General features: G+C 37.6%; 4 protein-coding genes and 1 long non-coding RNA gene across 9 annotated transcripts in view; 3 read left to right on the top strand and 2 right to left on the bottom strand.

Moving 5' to 3' along the window:
- Positions 1-39: 39 nt before the first annotated feature.
- On the bottom strand, positions 40-2,270 carry LOC126864669 (uncharacterized). The gene is made up of 3 exons (XR_007689283.1): positions 2,135-2,270; positions 1,756-1,826; positions 40-1,540 (listed from the first exon to the last, which is right to left on the bottom strand). It is a non-coding gene; the product is annotated as an uncharacterized LOC126864669 (long non-coding RNA).
- A 37-nt stretch (positions 2,271-2,307) lies between these two features.
- Positions 2,308-5,147, top strand: LOC126864655 (RWD domain-containing protein 4). 3 transcript variants are annotated; one of them, XM_050616204.1, is made up of 6 exons: positions 2,308-2,368; positions 2,493-2,680; positions 2,863-2,972; positions 3,049-3,244; positions 3,316-3,510; positions 4,959-5,147. In XM_050616204.1, exons 2-5 carry the CDS (start codon positions 2,576-2,578, stop codon positions 3,481-3,483), a joined length of 579 nt encoding a protein of 192 aa, XP_050472161.1. In that variant the 5' UTR covers positions 2,308-2,368; positions 2,493-2,575; the 3' UTR covers positions 3,484-3,510; positions 4,959-5,147. The 3 variants fall into 3 exon arrangements, with proteins under 3 accessions (XP_050472161.1, XP_050472162.1, XP_050472160.1); XM_050616205.1 differs by lacking the exon at positions 4,959-5,147 and adding an exon at positions 3,642-3,877; XM_050616203.1 differs by lacking the exon at positions 4,959-5,147 and having other exon boundaries at positions 3,316-3,566.
- Positions 3,552-5,950, bottom strand: LOC126864648 (RUS family member 1). The gene is made up of 9 exons (XM_050616191.1): positions 5,732-5,950; positions 5,505-5,662; positions 5,240-5,400; positions 4,970-5,162; positions 4,793-4,908; positions 4,483-4,679; positions 4,151-4,410; positions 3,904-4,090; positions 3,552-3,829 (listed from the first exon to the last, which is right to left on the bottom strand). The coding sequence occupies exons 1-9, from the start codon at positions 5,799-5,801 to the stop codon at positions 3,777-3,779; spliced, it is 1,395 nt and encodes a 464-aa protein (XP_050472148.1). The 5' UTR covers positions 5,802-5,950; the 3' UTR covers positions 3,552-3,776.
- The window catches only part of LOC126864651 (TNF receptor-associated factor 4), a 39,582-nt gene continuing 21,974 nt past the window's right edge, over positions 4,957-22,564 (top strand). Inside the window, exon 1 of one of the 3 annotated variants that reach the window (XM_050616194.1) lies at positions 4,957-5,076. The gene's annotated coding sequence lies outside the window, so the exon portion shown is untranslated. Of the gene's footprint in view, positions 5,077-11,623; positions 11,875-22,564 lie in introns of those variants that run through there. The other 2 variants (XM_050616197.1, XM_050616196.1) reach the window with 2 other exon arrangements.
- LOC126864654 (uncharacterized) lies at positions 7,485-8,681 on the top strand. Its single transcript, XM_050616202.1, has 2 exons — positions 7,485-7,873; positions 7,978-8,681. The coding sequence occupies exons 1-2, from the start codon at positions 7,492-7,494 to the stop codon at positions 8,313-8,315; spliced, it is 720 nt and encodes a 239-aa protein (XP_050472159.1). The 5' UTR covers positions 7,485-7,491; the 3' UTR covers positions 8,316-8,681.

Raw genomic sequence — 22,564 nt, 5'->3', positions numbered from 1 at the left:
TAAAAAACTTACTAGAAACGCATTAATAAACTCGTGTTTATACGCCAATATCGGTTCTTCCTAGTATATCATTTAAGTTCCGGAGGAAACGAGACGGGACGAACATCGGTATCGCATCGCGTAAAACGAGGATGAAAAATTCGTCTGACAGGAAGCCGATGATGCGTTGTTACAGCTGGCATATTCTTCGATCCTCGATACAACGTTCCGCGATGAGAGAAATTTAAACGAAACATGGAATGGGGTCAGGAACTGATGTTTGTGTAAACGCGGGGTTGGGCTTCCCCAAGTGGAAACTCGCATTAATCCATAGCTCGCTACTCACTTGATATGTACTACGTTTTTTTTCCTCCTGCCGAGTTTTCTCCGTCGCTTTTCCGCCACCCCCTTTTCGCTTCATTTCTCTTTCGAACGTGCTATAACATCCTGCTACCTACTGCGCTGCGGTGGCATACGACTGAACAAACTGCTGCACAATCCGGCTGATACCGCGAGAAATCTCTGTATTTGTGTGCATGACAGCTTCGAAATTACTTGAATAATACATCTCATTTGGTGTATCTTTCTCTCCTCCTCTGCCTGTCGCTGAATTGCATTTTGTCTTTTTCTGAATTGGATCGAGTCTAATGCTTGCTATCGATAGAGTTTTAGTTATATTAAAATTTTGAGAAACTTAGTGCGGGGAATCCCTAAGTTTCAATATCTTAACGATTCTTTTTTGTTTCATGCCTGTATACCGTAGATTAAATCTAATGTAAAGTTAAAATGGAAATGTGGCGTCACCTGGTATGTGAGAAGATAAAATCGTTTAACCTCTTTGCTAAGATTGTGATCCTTTCTATCTTTAAATTTAACGGCGAAACATCTTAACGAGGCTTGTAATTAAATTGAAATGTACAAGAAGCTTGTTCTTAAAAGTGAGCAAAATGTACGCGCTTTATCTTATCTTTAAGCGTTGATCTAAGGAACGAGCTACGTAATAGATACATCATCCAATCCCTTTATCATTTTAATTCCGCCTTAAATCCTCCTTACATTTCAGTTTCCCAACACATCATTCCCAATGTTACCGATTCAGTGTAGGAGAAGATTGTAAATGGTTTAATTCAAACCACTGACCAGGTACAACAGTTCTATACTTCGTCTATGATTCAAACCATGTATTGTGAAAAACGTAAGAAGTTATTATTATCAACAATTTATTAATATTATATCATTATACTATTAATAATAACTATTAGTAACAATATAATATTATGTAATAAGTTTTAATTCGCGATTTCAAGTTTCGAGACTTGTCTGTACTATAACAGTATTATTTCCTGTAGTACCGACCGTCGACCTTACTGCATGCAGTTCGACTATAACCACTGTATCGGATACGCGTTCGAGTTTAAACAGAGGAACAAAGATGCATGCGACTCACCATTAGATGCAGATGTGATTCAGAGAACTTTGTCATCGATGCTGTAATAACTCAGAAAAAGTCAACATCGAGGCCGTCATCAAAGAGTATCATCGTTAAAGGAAACTAGGAAATCTGTAATAGAATGTGAAATATTATAATTTATTCTTAAACACATAGTACTTCATATAGAAAGTTTCAGATAATGAATGAGATTGAAATTTTAATAATAATAAGAATTTTGTAAAATTGAAAGTTCATTATTTTAGATATTATTTTAGTAAAAAAATTAATATTTTTAATTTTTCAAATTAATTATCATTGAAACAAAATATGAAGAATAGACTTACATTTTTAGCCTTTTGTAACGGCATTAGGTCTTGCCAAGATTATAGACAGGAGTGAAGATCGTGTGAATAATCTATAATAAAACGTGAAATGATTTATACCTTGTATATTGTTCTTATAAATAGTATTATGATTTAAAAAGCTTGATATAACGAAATAGAACTTTGTTGAATTTAGATCAAAATGATAAAAGATATAAATAAATTTATAAGATTAAAATCAATTACAAAATAAAATTTAAATTACAAATTTTACTCCAAGAAGTAATAATATATAAACTACTATGGTTTGGGGATGTCTTGATACCACGATCTTCGATAACGAATAACACTCCTCACCGTACATCCATCTATTTTTTTTTTTTGGCTGCAAATATCTTACCATCTACAGAATACATTACGGCTATCAGTAGACCGTCAGAAGTTCTAACAACACAATCGAATATATGTTTGCCAACTTTTACAAATATAACAAATGATAAACTTTTTAAATGCAATTTAACGAACTTTAGTGCCTCAATTCCATTTCAATTTACGCCATTTTAGATTGTAGAGGGCGCATTGATACCTCTAATTTTTTATACATTTCGGGACATGGGACGCAAAGTCTCATAAGGTAATAATAGAATAAGTACTACGGTAAAAGAGAATAAGTACTTTCCAGCGTGACGCAATGTGGCGCGCATAACGTGATCAAGGCAACACAATCGATTTAGTGATAGCGACTCTGTCTACTATAGGTTTTCCTAACCTCAAAGTAACGTATGAGCTGTGCGCGTAACGGAAAAATTAGAGTATTAAAATCAAACACAGGAGAAAGGAGATGGGCGATGCCGAACTTCAGGAAGAGGAAAGAGAAGTTCTTCTTTCGATATATGAAGGAGATTTGGCTTTTAAACAGTTGACACCTACTACGTTTCAATACAAGGTTTGCTCTTTCCAAAAATTGTGAAATATAATCACGATTGTACTCTTAAATCATAAAATATAATTCTAATTTCTAATTTTAAAATAAATCAGTATCGATAACGAGTAGATCGTGTTTATTCAAATTTTATGACTTCTAAGTTATAATCCTTACATATTGTATAACATTGACTTTATATATAGTATGGAGAGGACAATGATATGAAATCATTTCTATTGGAAATTTCATGGGGCACAACATATCCATCAGAGAGGCCTACCATTAACATGAACACATTTTATAACAAGCACATGTAAGTGGAACCATGTTGTTCACTGACTATTCTTGCAGTCTGTTGCTTTTATTAAAGGTGAATGATTGGAATACAGTGTGCAAGAAGTAAAAGACAAGGTGCTGCAGCATTTGGAAGCAGAGGCGAATCAGTGGCTAGGAAGTGCTATGACTTATACGTTATTTCAATATGTACAAGAACATTATACTGAGTTGATCTCAGCACAACCAGACTCTGTAGTTGATCTAAACTTACAAACCAACCAGCTTAAGATAACAGATGAAAATCAACAGGTAAGAATTAGTTATGTTAAACTATAAATTTGTTTGATATATATGAAAGAGGACCAATTTCTTATGCAAAGTTGGAGGAAACAACAAAGAAGCCAAAGAAGGAACATTTAACTAAAGCTCAGAAGCGTAGACAATGGAATAAGGCAGATGGAAAAGGAGAAAGGCCACGAGGATGGGACTGGGTGGATATAGTAAAACATTTATCACAGACTGGCCCTAAACAGGAACAAGAGTCTTAGTTCAACTTCATTGAAATATTTGTACAGGTTAAAGGCTTGTTATATTTTTATAAATTATTGGAAATAAACTGGTTTCCATATCAGTTTTACTATAATATATCACCTGTGATAAAAATTTGTAAGAAAATATTTATAAATAATTTTCTCATTGCCAACAGATAGTTACAAGATATGCAAATAAAATTACTTAAATAATTAACAATTATAAAATTTTATCGAGGTAAATAATATGGAAGGAACGATATTTTAATTTCCGATGTCCTTGCGCTTCTTTTTTACCATTTTACGATTTTTTACAAAAATCTCCAACCTGCTACTGGTAATAGGTTTGTTTCTGTCATCCAGCCTAAAAAATAAAACAATATTTATATGAATAAAAAGAATACAAAACTTCTATCACATAACAATAGAATTATTTACCTTTACTTTCAAGGTCACTAATAAAGGCTTTGTATTCGCCCGAGATCAATAAATTCGTAGCGTAAATGCTCTCTATGGCTTTCGATGATTGTATGCGATTATTTGTATTAGAGTACCTTTTATTAAGTACATAAAGTCGCATTAAAGGATACGACAGATCGCTCACTTCGGGTTTTACGAAAACATCCTGGAGAAACGTAATACTTCAAAATATAAGCATTAAAATTCATTTATATGATTTACTTACAAGTGGCACTTTTAAAGACATACAAATAAACAAGCCGCAAAGGCAAGCATGGAAATATGCTTCCAAGACATCATAAGGCTGCGCGTCTTTTTTAAGACATATAAAAATAGTTTTGTTTTGTACATCAATAGAAATCAAGTATTTTCTATCTAAGAAAAGCTTCAATGCAAGCTCGGTATCACTTGTTAAAATTATATCCTCTTTTATAAGAGCCGCGAGGGAAACACCTATTTTGATATTGAATCCACATATGCTCATTGCTGCAAAGATATAATTAAAGAGCAACAACATGTAGTAACTTAATGCTTGAAAGTAAAATACAACATCCTTACTCGGTTTTGTTAATAATAACACTGATTCCTTTTTGTTAACTTCTTCGGGTTTTGGAATGACTTCATTCGAAATATAACTTTTTACTATTAAAGCTAAGCGATCTTCGTTTAAAGAATTTAAGCATAATGCTTTTACAGCCATGTAATTTGCATATAGATGTATCATCACGAGGAAGAGATACAGTTCCATTATGTATCTACATACAGATTATAATACCATCGGTACATCGATAATATCGTTAGCACGCTTTTTAACAGAATTAAATTCACTTATTACGAAAACAATAGATATATGTAATTAAATATTTACCGTCCATTGTGAAAAATTGAAAGTATTAGAATACCAACAAAGGATGCTATTAAATTTACGCATGTTTCTTGACTTCCGTCTTTAGCAGATACATCTGCCAAATTATTTTGTAATGCCTGTAATGCAAATTAATATGTTATAACTAATAAAATCAAATCTGTTTTAGGCCTTTTGTACCTGATGCTGTGTAAGCGCTGCCCTTGTTGCCCCACCAGCAACACCGACAATCGATTTCATCGCTGTCGAAATGCACAATATTCCAAGTGAATAGGAAGAAAAATAGGGTAAGAATAATTCTAATCCCATTGCTAAATCATTAAGAATATCAGCAAAAAGCCTCCATTTTTTACATTGTCCATCTAAATCTGTCCTAATGAATGAAAGATAATTGCTGCTTTTGTAGAGATTCATTAGAAGTATTGTATTCCTATATATGATTTTATTTACCCATTCCACCATGCAAACACAATACGACCAATCATTCCAGTCCCATCTTTTAATATCCATGTTATAGCTGCTGCTAGCGGAGTAGCTGCCGCTTCACCTACACCTACCCCTTGCATGATAGAATGTGTTGTAAGTGTACCCATTATGGTACTTGCAAATGCCTATAACAAATAAAAGAGTAGTGATAATGGTGTAATTTCGTTCGTGAACAGTAGTTTCACTCATAAAATATAAATAACGTTTGCAGCTTTCTATGCAAACTAACCTGAACTGTATCCCATATTTGATAAGGAGTGTAATCAGGGTGAACGCTATCGGGATATCCTTGAGGTAAAAATACCTCTTTTACAATCGATATGAAACCAGAATAAAAAGACTTCGTTCTAGTTGTGTCTGATAACAGTTCGGTTATCGATTGCTCGTCTGTAGACCAAAACGAACGATAGGTTAGGTAAACTAACAGTGATGTTTGTCATGTCAGAATACAGTTACCTTTTGATTTGACGAAAAACCTATCCTTCTCACCCCCGTAGGCCTCGCTGAATAGTAATCGTTCATGCATCTTGAAGTGCACCGAGATTACGTTGGTTTGATTTGAATGCACCGTGTGAAAACATATGCACTTTTATTAACGATCATAGTAGCTGTTACATTCTCTACGGGCGATTACACCTGCACTATAAATGCGACAAAATTCCCTAATATTCTACTCAGAAGATTTCATAATCGAATGTTTTTGAAAAAAAGCTTCCGTAATGTGTAAAAATGTACAAAGAAGACAACAAAAATACAGTTTTCTTTTTTTTTACCAATCAATATTATGCCTTAATCTGAAAATGATATTAAAATGAAAAATCTTCTGTTTCATTATTCGAACATTTTTTATATTTCACTTTTGCAATTTTTTCGAGACATTCATATCTGGTAAAATTATAGAAACGTCTTCGATTATTCCATTCAATTCGTTTATACAGGCATCCAATCTTCTTTTTACATTCATTGCATCAAATTTTACGTTCTTGTATAAATTAATCTTTTGCATTTTGTTGTGGAAGTCGGAAATTAGGTAGTTCCCACGAATTTCTGCACCACCACTCATTCGACTTGTCATCGAGTGTTTGAATGATTCACGTTCATCTTCCGTACTTTCTGGTAGGTCCCCTTTATATTCGGTCAGTTCGTTTTCCATCATTTTGATTTCTTGCAATGTTTCCTTTTTAGGTTCATTTTTAATTAATTTACTCATCTGACGGCCTTTTCCTCGAACTGCATTGTCTTCGTCATGTGCGTAAGTGTCTAATTGGAAAATGTGACCATTTTTCTGTTCTTTCATATTTTTTAATTTCACCTTTTCTACATCAGGATCAAAAATTGTGCGAATATTACTCTTGGATGAAAATTTCATTTTCTTATTCAATCTCAGATTATGCACCTTAGTATGCGATTCTGTTATGAAACAATTTAAAAAGTTTCGTTTCCTTTTACATTCCATTCTTAAGTCACACTGAACTCCGTGAGAAATTTTCTTTTTTCTTCTCTTCCGTACAATAGGCTTACAATCTGTTACTTGCAATTTTTCGTTCGTACAAACGTTATTTATGTCTTCTACATGGTTAGACGTTCTATCATCAATTTTCGTATATTCTGTCATATAATCATTTATCGAATTATTTTTAATGTGACTTGCAAGAACCTTTGAATTTTCTGAATCAGTAACTTTATCATATCCTACATTATTTGAGGAAATGTCAAATTCACTTCTGCAACAAGAAGAATGTCTGCAAGCAGTTTCAGTTTTCTGAAACAACTTTTTTTCTTTATCAAGACTGACATTTTTAAGAGCACTGACCTCGTCCCGCAATTTTTGTACTTTAAGATTTACAACAGTTACAATTTCTGCAATCTTATTTAAACTATTTTCTCCATCTTGGGCCTTGCAATAACAACGATTTGGCGTTGCTTGTTCTACGTTTGCTGACATGTTTATTGCTATTTTTATATGACGACATATTATACGTTCGAAATAAAAAGTCCAAAATTATAAAGTCTATTTTTCAACATGAAAAGATAATTTTTCTTCTGTGTTACATTGGATGTTTGTTATATTTTTATATGAAAATAGGTTACAGGTCCCTTATGACATTATCATGAAGTAAATTGAGATTCGCACGTTGCTCATTTGTTTCTGTATTTAATTAAAAAATGCAATAAATACATATTTTTTTGGAAATTGCAAACATGCTGCATGTTTTATGAGGCGCAATATGTCCGAAAGGTATGTGAAGGAAATTTTAGAAAAGCTGGAAGAAATTGAGAAATTGCACGGGAAGTTGCGTCGTTTGGTACCTCGAGTAAAAGTCTATGAATCGGAAGGCACAAAGACTAATCAGTTCATTATGGAAAAAACGAACGATAATACAAGATATTTTCTGGAACAAAACCCTATCGATCTCTGTCAGAGATTAGAAATTGCAAGAGAAATGTCTAAAGACTTGATAACCAAAGTAAAGAAATTATGCGAACCCAATACAAAGACCAGAAAATATTTCAAAAAGTTTAAACATTATTCTAACAACAAATGGGAAAGTTTCAAAGACTATTTGTCGACCATGAATGCATCAGACATTATCTTCGGTAAAAAAAGCAATAATTATATTAAAAATATAATAATAATTAATTGTTTAATATTCGAAATAGATAAATATACTTCATTCGGTTATCGTTATTACAATTTCTAGTAAGTAGAGGCTCTCAAACATCAGAAGCCAATTTACCTAGGATGATTTCAGGAAGAACGTCTTCAACTCCTATTCCAAGAGTAAGCCAGATTTTTGGAAGAAGAAGATCCACACTGAGAGATCTACCAGAACAGTTATTAGCGAGTTTTGGTTATTCTCGGGATTCTAACTCTGTAAATGAGAGTATAGTGTTAATGCACGACCATGCTTTAGGTAAAGATGAACCGCATAAGGTGCAGAAAATGTTGATCATTCCAGACCAGGAAACTGAAACATTGAGGGTCGTTGCATCCGCAAGAAGAGTCTCGGTAGGAGGTAGCGATAAACGGTCTTCATAAATCACCATGAGAATACATACCAACATTCAATTTGAGCAACGAGCATTTCTCTGATCATATCTAGGACATTGACGTGATCATGTTTTACAAACGATATCTATAACTTCCCTCGTACTCAACACTTGTAATAAAAGAGATTACAACGGACGTAAAATATAAGACATTGGATCCAAAAGAAAAATTAATATCATGTATATTAAATATATTAATATATTAAATTATAATATTTGTATATACAAAAATTGAACTGCAAATGTTTACTCCTTTATGGAAAATTTGAAAGTGCCAAAATCCACGTAACGCATGCTTCTATCGAGATTCTATTTTTCGATTTATATTAACAACAATATGAATTTGCATAAACAACCCCAGTGAAGTAATTATATATACTGCGTATATTTAATATATATTTTTTATCTGTTTAAAACTTACCACCAGTGTTGCGAATATTTCGCATTACCGTACTATACTGCCATCTGAATCCGACTGGAGAATGAACATTGCCATACTCGAAGTGGCCAATGGAAAAGAACGGAAATGTTTGAACGAAACCTTAGAGTGCGTGGGCTGGCAGATGGGGGTACCGGAAAGGCGGGTTGCACAGGAAGTCACGGAGGTTCAAACATTACGATCACGAGTAAATTCTTCGATCGTGCTTAATTTAATCTCCTATGAATCGAGTTCGTTTGTAAATTAGAAGGAAACATCTAAACTTTAATATTACAGGTTTACGTTCAATAGTCATAACTTAGTATATCCGTTTACGTTTCATGTTTCCTTAATTTAATTGTCGTCTTTCCTTTGCCGTTTCCGAAACGATTGAAATATAATACAAACGACTTACGATTGCGCATGAAATTTAGAAAAGGATTTTGTAACGTAACTGCAACTTCAATGCTGCTTATGTACCATAACTAATCTCTTCGTTTTCGTTTCTAAACGATTAAGGTATGACGTGAACGTGTTGTGATCGCATATCTAATTAAAAAAAAGTTTTATAACAATTGCAAATTCAATGCTGTTTACGCACTATGAGTAATCGATTTCAACAGCGATCAAATAAATTCAGATATTACACCGCGGTTTGTACGGATTCCAATCGCATCGATGGACTATTAGAGACTTTGCAGAAAAATTGTGTCCGTAACGCGATTTTCTATGGCGTAAAAAGTGGAACTCTGACTTGCACATACTGAATTCTTGCTCGGGGCGATGAACAATCAGCACTGGTAATGGGTCTAACGGTTTTTCCTAGGGGAAAAAAAAATGTGTTTTCAGACATAGAAGCAAGCATCACAGATATTTCTGTACGCCGAAAAACGAGCTTCTTTGCGAAAGAAGCATTGCTTTGCTATTAATTTTTTAATCTCGATTTGGATAAAAGATTTCGCGTTTGTACCTACGTTCAGTGTAATTAGAATATTTCGAAAACAACAGCAAGATTTGAATATGGAAAAGCGAAGAGAATCGTAACAGGATAAAACGTCTGCCAGTTTGAAGCTTCGCAAAGTGTATCACGGTATCAGGAGGATAACAGAGGCTTGGTTCTGAAAACAAGAAGCGTCTGATAAACAAACCGGGCGCACTTAAGCGAACCGGGTAAAAGTGCGAATAAACGAGCGTACGAAGAGCGTGCCGCCACCGTTCCCCGTACCCCTTCCTAGGCCCCCTGCTCGTTTTCCAGTCAACGACTTCGTCGGATGGTGTTGCACTTGCGTACACTGTTGCATGCGGGAAATATGGTGTGCCGCATACACGCACGTGGGACGCGAAGGTGGGGCTATGTCTCGCAAGCTATTCCTGTACACTGTACACTGTACACCATGAAGTCGCAAGTAGCATAACAACGCGGCCCTATTCGTCGTTGTGTACGTTTCGTCGCGGCAAACAGATAGGGTGGTGGATTGATAACGCAACGACATATTGGAATTTCGCGTTCTACTTTTTCAGCCGTTAGGGGTTCAGCTTGTAGGAACGTTTACAAGACTCCATATCCGTTTTCATTGATCGTCGATGGTTCTAACGAATCAAAGAGAGAAAGGATTTGTCGAGTCGCATTGAACGTCGTGTGATGTTGGTCGCTGGTTTCGTCGTTAACAAGTACAGAGCGAGCTCGACGATTCCTAGAATGACCGTCGTTGCTTCAATGTCCGTTCATGGTGCGAATAAAAGGACCAGAGGATTAAGGATTTTCCTTTTCAAATTTCGACCAGGCGAACGGACGAACACGTGTTTCGAAGCTTTATGTTATTCGTAGCTGGGTCTTTCTCGAGTAAAAGGTCAGCATGTTTGTACAGCGAGTCTGCTGCGAGCAAATTGAACGTCGGTGATTTGTCTACGTACGCGTGTAGGATGTAAATGCGTTAAGAAATTCGTGGAATGTTTTTAAACACCTGGCGAAGCTGCTAGAAGCCTTCGATATGAAAGCTACGAGACAGCGAGTTTACGAAGGAAAATTAATATCGCGACGGCACGGGGCACGCGACTCGACGAGTCACACGGTATTCTTCTCTTTTCCTTTCTTTCCTCTATCGTCTTTTGCCCCTCCCCACCGTTCCATAGTTTTGTAATGCCTCTCTGTCTCTGGCACTTCCTGTGTTCCGCCACGTTCACCTGACTGCCGGCACCTGCCTTCATAACTATCTAGGTGTACACAGTGTATAGAAGCGACCGCGTATCCTATGGGACTTTAGTTTCCCCGCTCGTTTCATCAGCCACGCTGTGCTCTCTGGCTTGTGCCTACTGGCGCACACCTGGAAACACGTCGAGTGCGCTACACGCAGTCGATGTTACGCTGTCGTTCACCACGGCTGGACTATCGAGCTTTTCCTCTCCCGCTGATAACAGTCGCTCCTCGAACCGGCGAACCTACCTATCGACCATTAGTGTCCTCCGCGACCACAACTGGTTTCGCTTCTCCGCAACTACCATTTGGATCGAGAGGTTCGAATTTAGAAGTATATATATTCGTTTAAGTAATTTCTCTAATTCCTCTAAGTTTCATATTTCTTCCATATCTTTCATCTCTTCTTTGAAATTCCTTTTTGTCCCTTCGTGTCCCTGGTTTTCTATACTGGGATTTCTTAAGAGCGAATCCCAAGGGACCGAAGGTCGGCTTAGATCTCGAATGCCAGGTATTAAAAAGTCTATTGCGAACGAACGAAAATTTTTCGTGCGAGGAAAGACAGTGGGGCCTTCGTTTAGATAGTTTCCATTGGAATCGTCGATATTGTTTAATTAATAGGCGACGTTTCTATTTTGCATGTTCTAATTGAGAAGAAGGAAGAATATTCCGTGGAACGTTTCAACGAGGATGGCGTAGAAATTGCTGGTTCCGAGGGAGCGTGCCGAGCGATCTTCTTCCGTTTTACGAGCCTATACTCGGCTCGGTATTCGCGAGTTCTTGCGGCAGTGAAGGATTGTTTAGTGTAATAACGCGTTTCTCGAAGCTTGAGAGGTGTATGTTCGTTGTAAAGTGACTGTTAAACTGTTTGCACGTGGAGCTGATTTGTTATCGTCGGGTTTAGTGCTCTAGAATGTCATCTGGATTTCGTAGTCGGTGAGTAAACCTTGCAACACACGTTTCTTAATAAGACCAACTGCGTTTTACTCTTCTTACTGCTCTACGGTAGTAGGTTAAAGTCAAAAAATTATATTCGTGAAAACTTTCTCTCCGCGTAAACCTTGCAACACACGTTTCTTGATAAACCCAACTATATTTTATTTTGCTTACTGTTAGTAGGATAAAATCAAAGAATTGAATTCCTGAAAACTTTCTCTCCGAGGATAGCGGATTAAAACCGATGCTTCTGATCTTTTCTGATATTGCTATTTTTGCTTCCCACGCTTATTGAAACGAACTTAATGGATATTTTTGAAAAGTATTATTACTAAGGATGCTTAGGAATGCTAGAAGTATTGTTATTAAGTATACTTAGAGGTATGATTTGAAGATATTAAAAGTGTTAGGGAATGCCGTAAGGTATTCGCGATCGATAGAAACGATCGCTGACGGGAAATCCCAGGGTCGCAATTTGAAAAACAAATTTCGGACATTGCTAGTCAGGGCAGGTAGAAAAGGCTATTGAAACAATGGGTGCTCGCGCGTTTCTTCTCATAGGCGACTGTAATGGCGTCCCTTCTGGCGTAAATACGCACGTGTTCCGGCCGCGTTCCAAGATCGAGCAATTTCGATTTTCCCATGCCGAGCTCTCCCACAACAATTTTCATCGTGAAACTTCAATCGCGCAAAATAACTACACAGAAGATTCTAAACTTCTTCCAGTATTCTTATAATAATAATAATTTTTTTTCTTTTGTCATCAACCCGACAGTTTCTTCGCTTATATAAAACCGAACGAAGGTGCCTTCTTTTGAATTTCTACGCTTGTAAGTCCAATCTTATTCTCTTGTTGTTGCAACGAACGAGTTTCGTTTTTTTATTCCAATTGCAAACAGCCGCCAGCTAATTCTCACCGGGAACTATTCCATTTTCCTCATTCCAATCACCAAGTCTAATATCGTCGATTAAAATTTTCCGAATTACGTACATACCTGTATTCGACCGGGTTAATTACCAGCTAACGATTGTTAAATTACACCGATCGTAGAATATATCGAGGCTGTAACGTAACAAGGATGCACTGTGATGTATAAACCGGCACGGTGAATTATTAATTTGAAACAATCCGATTGACGAGTGAGAATAATGGGGCCACATGCATCAACCATTCTGCGCACTGTTTACCTATTGCCGCGTGTGCTGCTGCGGCAGCCTCTTACAAAGGAGCTCGTACCTACCTTCGTTCCTCGCCTACTGCCTGTTAAATGGCTTGTTTCAATGGAAAATACGCCACTAACAAACGTTAATTCAATCGCATCAAGCATAATAGATATTTGCTCCTTCGACTTTCTACGAGGATTTGACTTTTCATTATTCTCTATAATTCTTCCTTTACAAATCTCTCTTAATTCTCTCGATCTTCCGCGTTCACCTTACTTTTCATTACTCTGCACAACTTTCAATTCGTAAACTTTTATTTCTTCGATTTTCTTTTAACTTTCCACGTGGATCCTGCTTTCCATTATGTCGTACAGTTTTCTATTTAGAAAGCACACGATAAAAGAGGAAATGAAATCAGCGATAGGAAAAGGGAAAATTTGTACGAAAAGCATAGTAATGACGGTAATATTGATATTTGTATAACAACATTATCCGTAATCCAAGAATGGTACTGACTCATGAATGACGTTGAATAGCTACCAACGTAAGTGATAGTACTAGTAAAGTCCAAGAACTTTCTGTTTTGTGTATCAATATTGGCTCGATGAGACCAGGTATGTTAAATATCGTATATAATCAGTATTTACCTGAACCAAGTCGTTCGTGCAAACATGCATATTCGCGATACATTTCGAATTACGAAATACCTGAAAAATCACCTTGTCTGCGCCTGTAATACGTTCCAAGAAAATCTTCTGCGATTTCGTCAGTGGAAAATCAAAGGTTACATGAAGAAATTCACAGTCCGGTCTTTCGTTTCTGCGAACGCGGTCGGATTGAATGAAAGAGAAAAAAGAACAGAAATAATAGAAATAAAATTGGACGATAGGATAGCAAGAGTGCATCCGATGACATTTTCCTCGCGGCACGTTCACACCTATCTGTTGGCAACGATCGCGCGTGTGCATACGTGTTACAAACGCTTCGTTACGTTCTCGAAGGCAACCTCGAGGCCAGGATCCCCGACTTTCTCTCATCTCGTCGCATCCATCTTAGGTGTGCGGTTGCATATGCACGGAATGCAGCCGCTGACCGATAAACACGCGTGACGATCAAAACGATCGAGGCTGACCGATTACCAAGACCCGTTTTTGTATGCTTTCGTATTGGTGCCATCGATGTTATCGGTTGATCGTTTGGTATAGAAATTCTAATTTCTAATTTCGCGATTCATTTTTGAAGATTGATGCACGTGCACATAGAAATTGGATTTTTTTTTATAGGAACAGGGGATTTAAATTTGCTTGGAATTTTCCGTATTAGATTTATGTTAGTCGTGTTTCGTGATGTCAGCTTAAGGGAATGAATTAGTATGGGCAAGGGAACATTGAACTACGGTGGTCGCGCATACGCGAATAGCACGACGTTTTGCGATAGTAACTATTGTAATTAAGGATTCAGTGCGCTTCGTGTAAATTTAAAATCGTTTGCTTCTGTTTTATTTCGACTATTTTATTAACGTCTTCAATACTCGACAATTAGCATCCGAGGCTTTAGAATCTGAAAAAATATTCGCTAAAAAGATTGATGATAGTTTTGGAGTGGAATAAATCCTAAATTTTTGGTTAACGTTTAAACAATAAATTGCTTTTTACGATTAACAATTAATTTTTCACATTGGGAAGTCTTTAACGTTGAAAATAAAAGTCTCTTCAATTTTCAGTTAAAAACAGTTTGTTCCAAGAAAGCAAAGAAAGTGGAGAACGTTAAGAAAAGTCTGAGAGGTTGCTCTATCTTTTACGATATTTTTGCATGGAATATTTGAAGATCTTTATGCAAAATTGGAAATCACCGTGAATACGAAAACTGCTTGGAAACGTGTTACTCTGATGGCTAGGCCCCGATGCACCGCGGCTGCAGCTGCCGTGCCGTGAGTGCTGTGACAGCTGCAGCTTTTTACTTACTGCACTGGTTACTCTGGTTTCCATGTGCGGAAGACGTCGGACGCGGTATGATCGCGCCGGTCGCACGCCACTGCCCGATAAAAAGGCCGTGGAAAAAGAGAGGGAAACGACGCTGCCGACGTAATATGATATCCCATTACATGATAAATAACAATATATAATTATTAGGCAAGTTTTTGATCCTCGCTTCAAATTCATCGACCTTTAGGTTCTTTAAGCAAAGATTGATTACTCTTATTCGAATGTTGAAATCAATTTACATGTGTACATTATCGGTAATAAATAATGCGAGTAACTTTCGCCCATTTGTATTTACCGATCGTCGAAAATCGGTCGTACGGTGTTATAGTAATAAAATATAAGGTACCGTAATAAGAACAGAGTGTAGTCATTATCTACCTATAGCGCATAATTTTCGCCTGTGATTAAATCAACGTTCTGTGAAAAATGAACAAGCGTCTGGATACGATATTTGAAATATACTGTACGTGTAATTTACGTTGACTAATTTCATCATGAACGTACGTAAGATGTGCAGTTATAAACAAATTTTTAGACACAATTTCCTGTTCCTAATGTGATACTTGTGGAGCTTGTAGAAAATAATAATGCAAGAATGTATCGTAATTAATTCCACGCTGCTTGGACTCGTAGTCCTTGAAATCGAGTATTTCGATAAAGACATTTAATATTTCAGCGTTTAACTCGCGTAGTGGGCGGCGTGTCCGCCGTAATTCCGTGTCTTGTTTGTTTGCAAATTGGATGGAACTGAAAGGCAAAGGTCTGTGTGTCCCGGTTTGTTCGATAAAAAAGCTGGAGAAGACGACGTCTCAAGGCATTTCGTTGCGATTTTGTTTTTGTCCAAGCTGAGCATTTCAGACGCGCAATTAGTAATTTCGTCAGAAACAATCGTCTACTCGCTCAAAATCCTTTCAAAATCATTTATCGTGTACGGCCATCAACGCGATGCATCTAAAGTAAAATACGCTCGTCGTGTATAATGTAATAATTATGTACTATATGTTCTTCTATAACACCCAACAACACCAAAATCTACCTACCTTTTCAAAGTATCCAGAAACGCGTTCCAAGCGAAAGATAGTCGAATCTGGATACTTGAATATCAGCCAGAAACGTGCACTCTGGATCCTGACACGGGTGTGAGGGACATCTGGCCGGTGATCCTGCTGCCGATGATACACCCGATGCAGGTGCATCCTCGATCCGTGCAAGCGGGCGCGTGATTTCTTCGCTATTTCGGCCTGTCGTGAGTTGAGTTAGGTTTCTTTCCCCGTTGCTAGCCGGGGGTGCTTCCACAATTGCAGCAAACAGATGTTCTGCACGCTTTCAAAGATGTTCCACGTCTGGGAGTATCGTCGATCCACGAACAAGTTGCCACGCAGTTGCATAACTATCCGCTTTCTTTCTTCACGAAATTGCATTACTCGCGGAAATGATACACTCTCCTGAGTCCAGATCCCGTCTGTCGATTAGATCGATGAAGGGAATAAAGAGGAAAAGACCATAATAGCGATCGAATATGCATTAGGTACGTGTACACGCGTACATCGGAAGCGAATTCTTAATTACACGATGGTACCATACATAATTACGAAGATGAGAGCCGAGCTGGAAATAAGAGAAAAATGTCGCGCGATGATGAGATAGTTCGTGGTTAGGGTAAATGGAGAAAATGCACGCGGAGGTTTCCGTTTGAAACTGGGGGCAGGAGACTGAGCGTTAGAAAGAGAGAGGATCAATCGAGAGAGCTGTAATTTCTTCTCTTTTAAAATTTCCTGATACGCTTTTCGCTTAGGTGAAAATTTGATTCGCTTCGTACGGATGATCGTAAAAAAGCATTGGCGGAAGAAAGCGATGCAAATTTTAAATAGGCACGAAAGAAATTACAATATATGGAGCGGAGGCAGTAGATAGAGAATCAAAAACATGTAATTGGAGAATGGCAGAGCCGATGGAATTTCTTGCACACTTCGTTGTTCATAAAGAACTTGAAAAATGTAGCTAGAATTTTTCTAACAGTTCCCTCGTCTATGTATATCTATGTACGTATACGTGTATCAACACGAAACTCCCTGTTTCGCGACTGAAATCTAACAAACGTAATTATTCAAATTTATCGTGCGTGAACACTGAAAATTACGTAGGTATTTTTATACCGTTTCGAATCCTTCAAATTACGTAGTGAAAGGGTTGAAACGAAGATACTTACTGAACCAAGGAGCCGACAAATTATGTAGGTTGTTATCCGTGAATGGTATAAATTTATGTAACAATTCGTGCGTGCGCTCGTAAAATCAGCAATATAATAACCAGAATGGGTTTTCGTTAAAAAAAAAAAGAAAAAAAAATAGTTAAAGTTAACTGCGTTTCTCGTTTTCCTCGGCGGGTGAACAACGTGAATTCGAATTAACTGTTGTTTTATGCGAATAGCTGACGCACTTGCAGCACGAAAGGATATATTCGAGAAGGTTGGTTGGAGGTTGAGACACAAGATGAACTGGTGCCTATCCTTTCACTTGGCCGTTTTGTGATACGAACCTCCCTACTCACCAGCGTATTCGCTGGTACGTGTTTGCGTCCGTTTATCCTTAAGGCCGATTACACAACTACGCGAATACAGGGTGTCCCGTTTGCTTGGAATTCCAGAAATTTTGTTGAAACGGTCGCTAACATCTCCATGCTTTTTCTCGATACAATTTTGCTTCCAACCAGAGAAACTTTTATCGACAATCGAACGTATTACGTTATTGACGATTACCTTTTGGATTTACGTCAAGGATTTATCAATGCAAAGGAAAAACACGTTTATAAGAATCCAAAGAACAAGTTAAGATTCTTCCAGTCGTTCCCCGATCATAAGCAAAAATCTTGTTTGTCTGTTAACAAGACGATTGAACCACCCTGTATATGGTTTCAGTCAAAGTTCATTAAACCCGCAACAACTTTCATCATTCTCTTCAACACAGTATTCACCCACTCGAATACCAACTTACTGCGACCACAACAAACATCAACAACCGAGCAACCATCTTCGCAAAGTAGCAATTTGTCTAGTGAGAAACAAAGGGCCATGACAAATTAGGACAACAGGAATTCTTGGAGACGATTCAAGGTAGCAGAGAACGATTATAATGGCTGTACGAGGTAACGACTTTCCCAAGTATCACTAAGAGACAAGAAGGTGCAGTTAAGGCGATTTGTTGAGAATTCGCTGAACGTTGTCAGTCCCGCTTTCGTGTTAATTACGTGGCTCAAGTGGAATGCATAGATTCCATCGACAAACTTGAACTCTCGGTGTAGAAGCCAACACCGTTGAGATTTACCTATCGATAGAATTCACGGGAGTTGGAGGAATCGAATAATTTCACGAACCAACGAAACGTATGTATGTATCTGTATGTCTGCCATATAGTGAAAAAGTTCGAGTTTCGTAACGAACAGGGCGACGAGCCAAGCACAATGTAATTGCGCCGGATAACCCGACCAACCTCTCGAAACCGGTCATAATAGTTCCGACTTCCGGTCCTCCGAATCAACGGGACGGCCATGGTTTTTGTCGGTGAATGGAAAGGATGTGTTAATTAAAAATGACGCCTTGAATACGTTTACAGTGTTAGTGGAATCATGACGTGGTTTGTGAGCTACTTCGACAGAATGGTGAGGAATTATTCTTTCTTTCTTTCTCTTTTTCTTTTTTGGAGTAGGTAAAGTATCTATCTTTTTGACGAGGAGGGTTAAGCCTTTTTTTAAGAAAGTATATTTTGAGTGTTTAATGAGATCGCAGTGACTTACAGTGGTGAACGTATTTACTCAAGTACATTCAGCTTGATTCGACAAATTCAACTCAGTTTTATATCATGATAGCCTTTATATCTATTTTGTTCTCTTATAATATAGGATTCAAAAATATATTTTTTGTACTTCAAAGCATTAACGAATTCAAGATTGAAGAAGTTGAGATTACGAAATGGAGTCTGTTAACATTTCTTATGGTATAATTCATAATTAATAATTATTAACTTTGAACCGCTAAAGGGACTCTTAATGAAACTGTGAAAATTAATAAGGAGATCCATATTAGCTCCAAATATTTTCTCCCTTGTTTTACTTTTATAATAGGTTTGATACTATACATATTTTATTTCCAATGTTTCGTAAAGGCTCCAGCCTATTAATTTCGATTTCACGAATATTATCATCCAACTTATATGTCAAATAATTACAAAAATTTCACTTAGACACACATTCGTATCACTAAACACCTATTCCTCGTTTACAAGAACCCATAAATTACGATACACGCAACAATATTAAATACCCGTATAGGATCCAAGAATCTCAATGGAACCTTCTCACACATTCTTTTTCAACGAGGTAATAATATCATATAATCCATTATCGTTCCCCACAAGTACCGAAGAGCACGAAACATTGAATAAATCTTGTATACGTGCAATTAACAACGAGAGTATTTACGTTGCTCGTTCATTGTACACAGAGTCCCGAGGAACCTTCGGGATACCTGCTATACGTGACTACATTATACCCATCCAGGACCACGAGATTTCCCCCACCAGGTGTTCGGGGAAGGAGCAGATGTACACGTGGCGCAGGAAGTTTAGTTTTACAGAAAGAGCAGCTGACCGATGCCGTACATTCCTCGTTAAAGAGGATGGTCTCGGTGGTTGGCTTCGAAAAAACGGGGTTGATCGCTCCACGAGGAACTAGCATGGCCTAGATATACACCCACATGTTCACGCGGAAACGAAAGGGGCCCCCTTTGAACAACCAGTCCATTAACGTGCTGAGGGCACATTCATTTCCTCGATGCACGCTCTCATTTCACGTTTTAAGGGATGCTTATTCGACACGGGGAACGAGCAACTCCCTACTTCTTTTTTCTTTCTCAAGAAAGCATTTGTGAGAACACCGTGGTGCTTTCCCCTGTTATCAAAACGCTATGACTAATTCTATTTTTCATTCTCTATCTACTTGGCGTAGTTCTATTAATATTTATTACCGAGTGAAGTATCGTTTGGTTTCATGGTCGTATTTTATAAAATATTTTTTCATTTTTCTTTACTGAAAACTAGGTAACCTATTATGATCAATTCGTGTATAATATATCTAATTAACAAGCCTTAATTAACAAGGCAGTTGAATATGCAACACCGTAACTTTCCAATCCTATACTTGGAAAACTCCGTAACCTAACGCTACAAGCTCGAAATCGTAACCAAAGAAAGACGGAAGAAAGGGGGAAAAAATTTGAAAGAGTTTCCTTCAGGAAATTCACGATGGTCAAAGGGTTGTAGGTGCAATAGTTTTTGTGAGAAGTTCACGAAGAGAACCGGAATGAGAATACGAGGCAGAAGTTAGACCATGAGAATGAGGTGATGGCAAACGAGAGGCAAAAGTGGCAGAGGAGACTGAGGAGGAGGCAGAAAAGCTGCCGGTCAGATTGTGAGCCAAGGGAGGAGGGTTGCAGCTGCTGTGACAGCTGCACACTTCCCAATATTATTCGCCGGGCTGTTCCTATCCTCCGAATGGTCCCTCACATCGACTCTCCAGGTGCTGCTAGCATCGGCGCCTCCAAAAATCCTTCTTTGTTCCCTTCGGAGCGCGTTGGACCCACCTTATGCGCGATCTGTTGCGTTCAATATCGATCGAGAGTAAATTTCGTCGATTTTATTTCCTCCTGTGACGTGGAACAAATGTATCTCAAAAGCGTATCCAACGTAGGATTGATTTTTCGAAGAGGTATTCGATTCTGAATGTTTATATCGAGGGTCCTTTATTCTTCGATGCTCGTGTGGAAATCGAAATAGTGTCGATGGATCAAAAGAAATCTTTTGTATCTTCTGGAGTACTTCGTAACGTTAGATCACGAATTGTTGCGGGGAATATCGATATATCGGTAATAATAGGTAAATTAGGATGGGTTTATTATATTGTATAATATGGATGATTTATTTTACAATTGTTAAAGGAGCATTCTGCGTAGAAATATTGAAATCCATACCTTCCTGAATGGTTATAGATATTTAGAATTTTCGATGATTCATATTTTAGAATTTTTTCATTATTCTATGCTTGAGATTATTTCATCGCATGGAAGATTCATCGATAATAAAATTCACTGATTCCTCGTTTCGTCATACGAAGATTCGTCTTACTCGATTTCTGAAGAGAAATTTAACTCTACACCCTTTGCAATCTTTATATTCTTAATTTTTCCTTATTCTACGCGTACGTGTAGTAATGCACATCTTACATAAAATAGCGAATATTTATCTTTACAATGTTCTCTTATTCTGCGTTTAAATAGAATAATCCAGATCTTATGTAAAATAGTGTTTCATTGTCGATTATCTTTAAATCTAAATATGCACGTCTCGAACCTATTCTCGTTCCAAGCTGACCAGCCTTGCAGCATAAAAAGCACGCTGGTGCACCACGATTATTGCGTAACCATCAACTTATTCAGGTCGGTCGCTCGACCTTTCCCCAGTATCTACCTGTGCCGGATGCAAAACTGGACTAAACGTCAGGGGAACGCGTGCCAGCCTTACGTGTCTGCTACGAACGTAATCGCGATTTCCCTCGCGGTTGCAGGATGTTCGTGCACCAATATAGACGGAAGTCCATGGAGAAATCACGAGACTGTCAGTTCCAAACTCGTCTACGATAAGAAGATGTATCGTGGCTCAAACGTTTGTGGCATCGTGCACGCAACTTTCTATTTTGCTCGTCGCTTTGAAAGGTGACGATCGACTATCGTTGATACACTGTAAATATCTGTGCATTTATTAGGTAATTTAAAAACGCAAAAATCTACGGAGTGCGCATAATATGCAAACGGTTTTGTTGCTATTGGTTGATAAGGAGCCGAATTTAAAAATTGTTCGTATGAAAAATAATCGTTATATCGTGGTATTTCTCTGTGATCTTCGTTCTTCACGCGTAATTTAGTTGACTTTCATGCACATGACTAATTTCAACGGATGATAAAGGGATGTGGATGAGAGGACAAAGGGTAGTTTTTTCGTGAGTTCCGGTTCCATTAGGGTTAAATAAGCTGACACATACGTTTCTGATAAGTCAGCATCTGGGGGACGTGTTTGGAAATCGGAGAAACTGGTTATTAAGGATATCGGATCCCTTGACACGAGAAACGTTACGCACCAATTACATTAGTGCGCGATATTCTATCGCAAAAGTGGCCTGAATTGTGCTGTTGGAAAATGCAACGGTCTGCGACTACGGTTTTGCTTTTCGCGTTTTGTGATTCGAACGGTTAATGGACAGAAGTGATTTTTCACCTTTAACGGTGAAATCTTCTTGACTTAGCACATCTGGCTTTTTTGCAATCCTCTTTGAAACAAAACACGAGTGATTTTTTAAATGTCAACGTAGTGAAATCTCTCAGAATTAACGTGCTCTATTTTTTTCGCAATCCTCTTTGACAAATCCAGCCTTGTGACAAAACATTCAACTTCGACATTTCTGTTCACATTCTAAATAGTATAAAGTCACCTTAT

Source organism: Bombus huntii, chromosome 4 (assembly GCF_024542735.1).
Source record: "Bombus huntii isolate Logan2020A chromosome 4, iyBomHunt1.1, whole genome shotgun sequence".
Taxonomy (NCBI): domain Eukaryota; kingdom Metazoa; phylum Arthropoda; class Insecta; order Hymenoptera; family Apidae; genus Bombus; species Bombus huntii.
The sequence above is the reverse complement of the archived record's forward strand: the minus strand, read 5'-3'. Positions and strand labels throughout refer to the sequence as shown.

What these genes read in the sequence shown, in the direction of transcription:
- LOC126864655 (XM_050616204.1), top strand. Translation starts at nt 2,576, where the DNA reads ATGGGCGATGCCGAACTTCAGGAAGAGGAAAGAGAAGTTCTTCTTTCG. An exon ending in CTACTACGTTTCAATACAAG is followed by an intron (nt 2,681 to 2,862) that starts GTTTGCTCTTTC and finishes CTTTATATATAG; the next exon opens with TATGGAGAGGACAATGATAT. An exon ending in TAACAGATGAAAATCAACAG is followed by an intron (nt 3,245 to 3,315) that starts GTAAGAATTAGT and finishes TCTTATGCAAAG; the next exon opens with TTGGAGGAAACAACAAAGAA.
- LOC126864648 (XM_050616191.1), bottom strand. Translation starts at nt 5,801, where the DNA reads ATGCATGAACGATTACTATTCAGCGAGGCCTACGGGGGTGAGAAGGAT. An exon ending in GTTATTATTAACAAAACCGA is followed by an intron (nt 4,411 to 4,482) that starts GTAAGGATGTTG and finishes ATATCTTTGCAG; the next exon opens with CAATGAGCATATGTGGATTC. An exon ending in TGTCTTTAAAAGTGCCACTT is followed by an intron (nt 4,091 to 4,150) that starts GTAAGTAAATCA and finishes ACGTTTCTCCAG; the next exon opens with GATGTTTTCGTAAAACCCGA.
- LOC126864654 (XM_050616202.1), top strand. Translation starts at nt 7,492, where the DNA reads ATGAGGCGCAATATGTCCGAAAGGTATGTGAAGGAAATTTTAGAAAAG. An exon ending in TGCATCAGACATTATCTTCG is followed by an intron (nt 7,874 to 7,977) that starts GTAAAAAAAGCA and finishes TACAATTTCTAG; the next exon opens with TAAGTAGAGGCTCTCAAACA.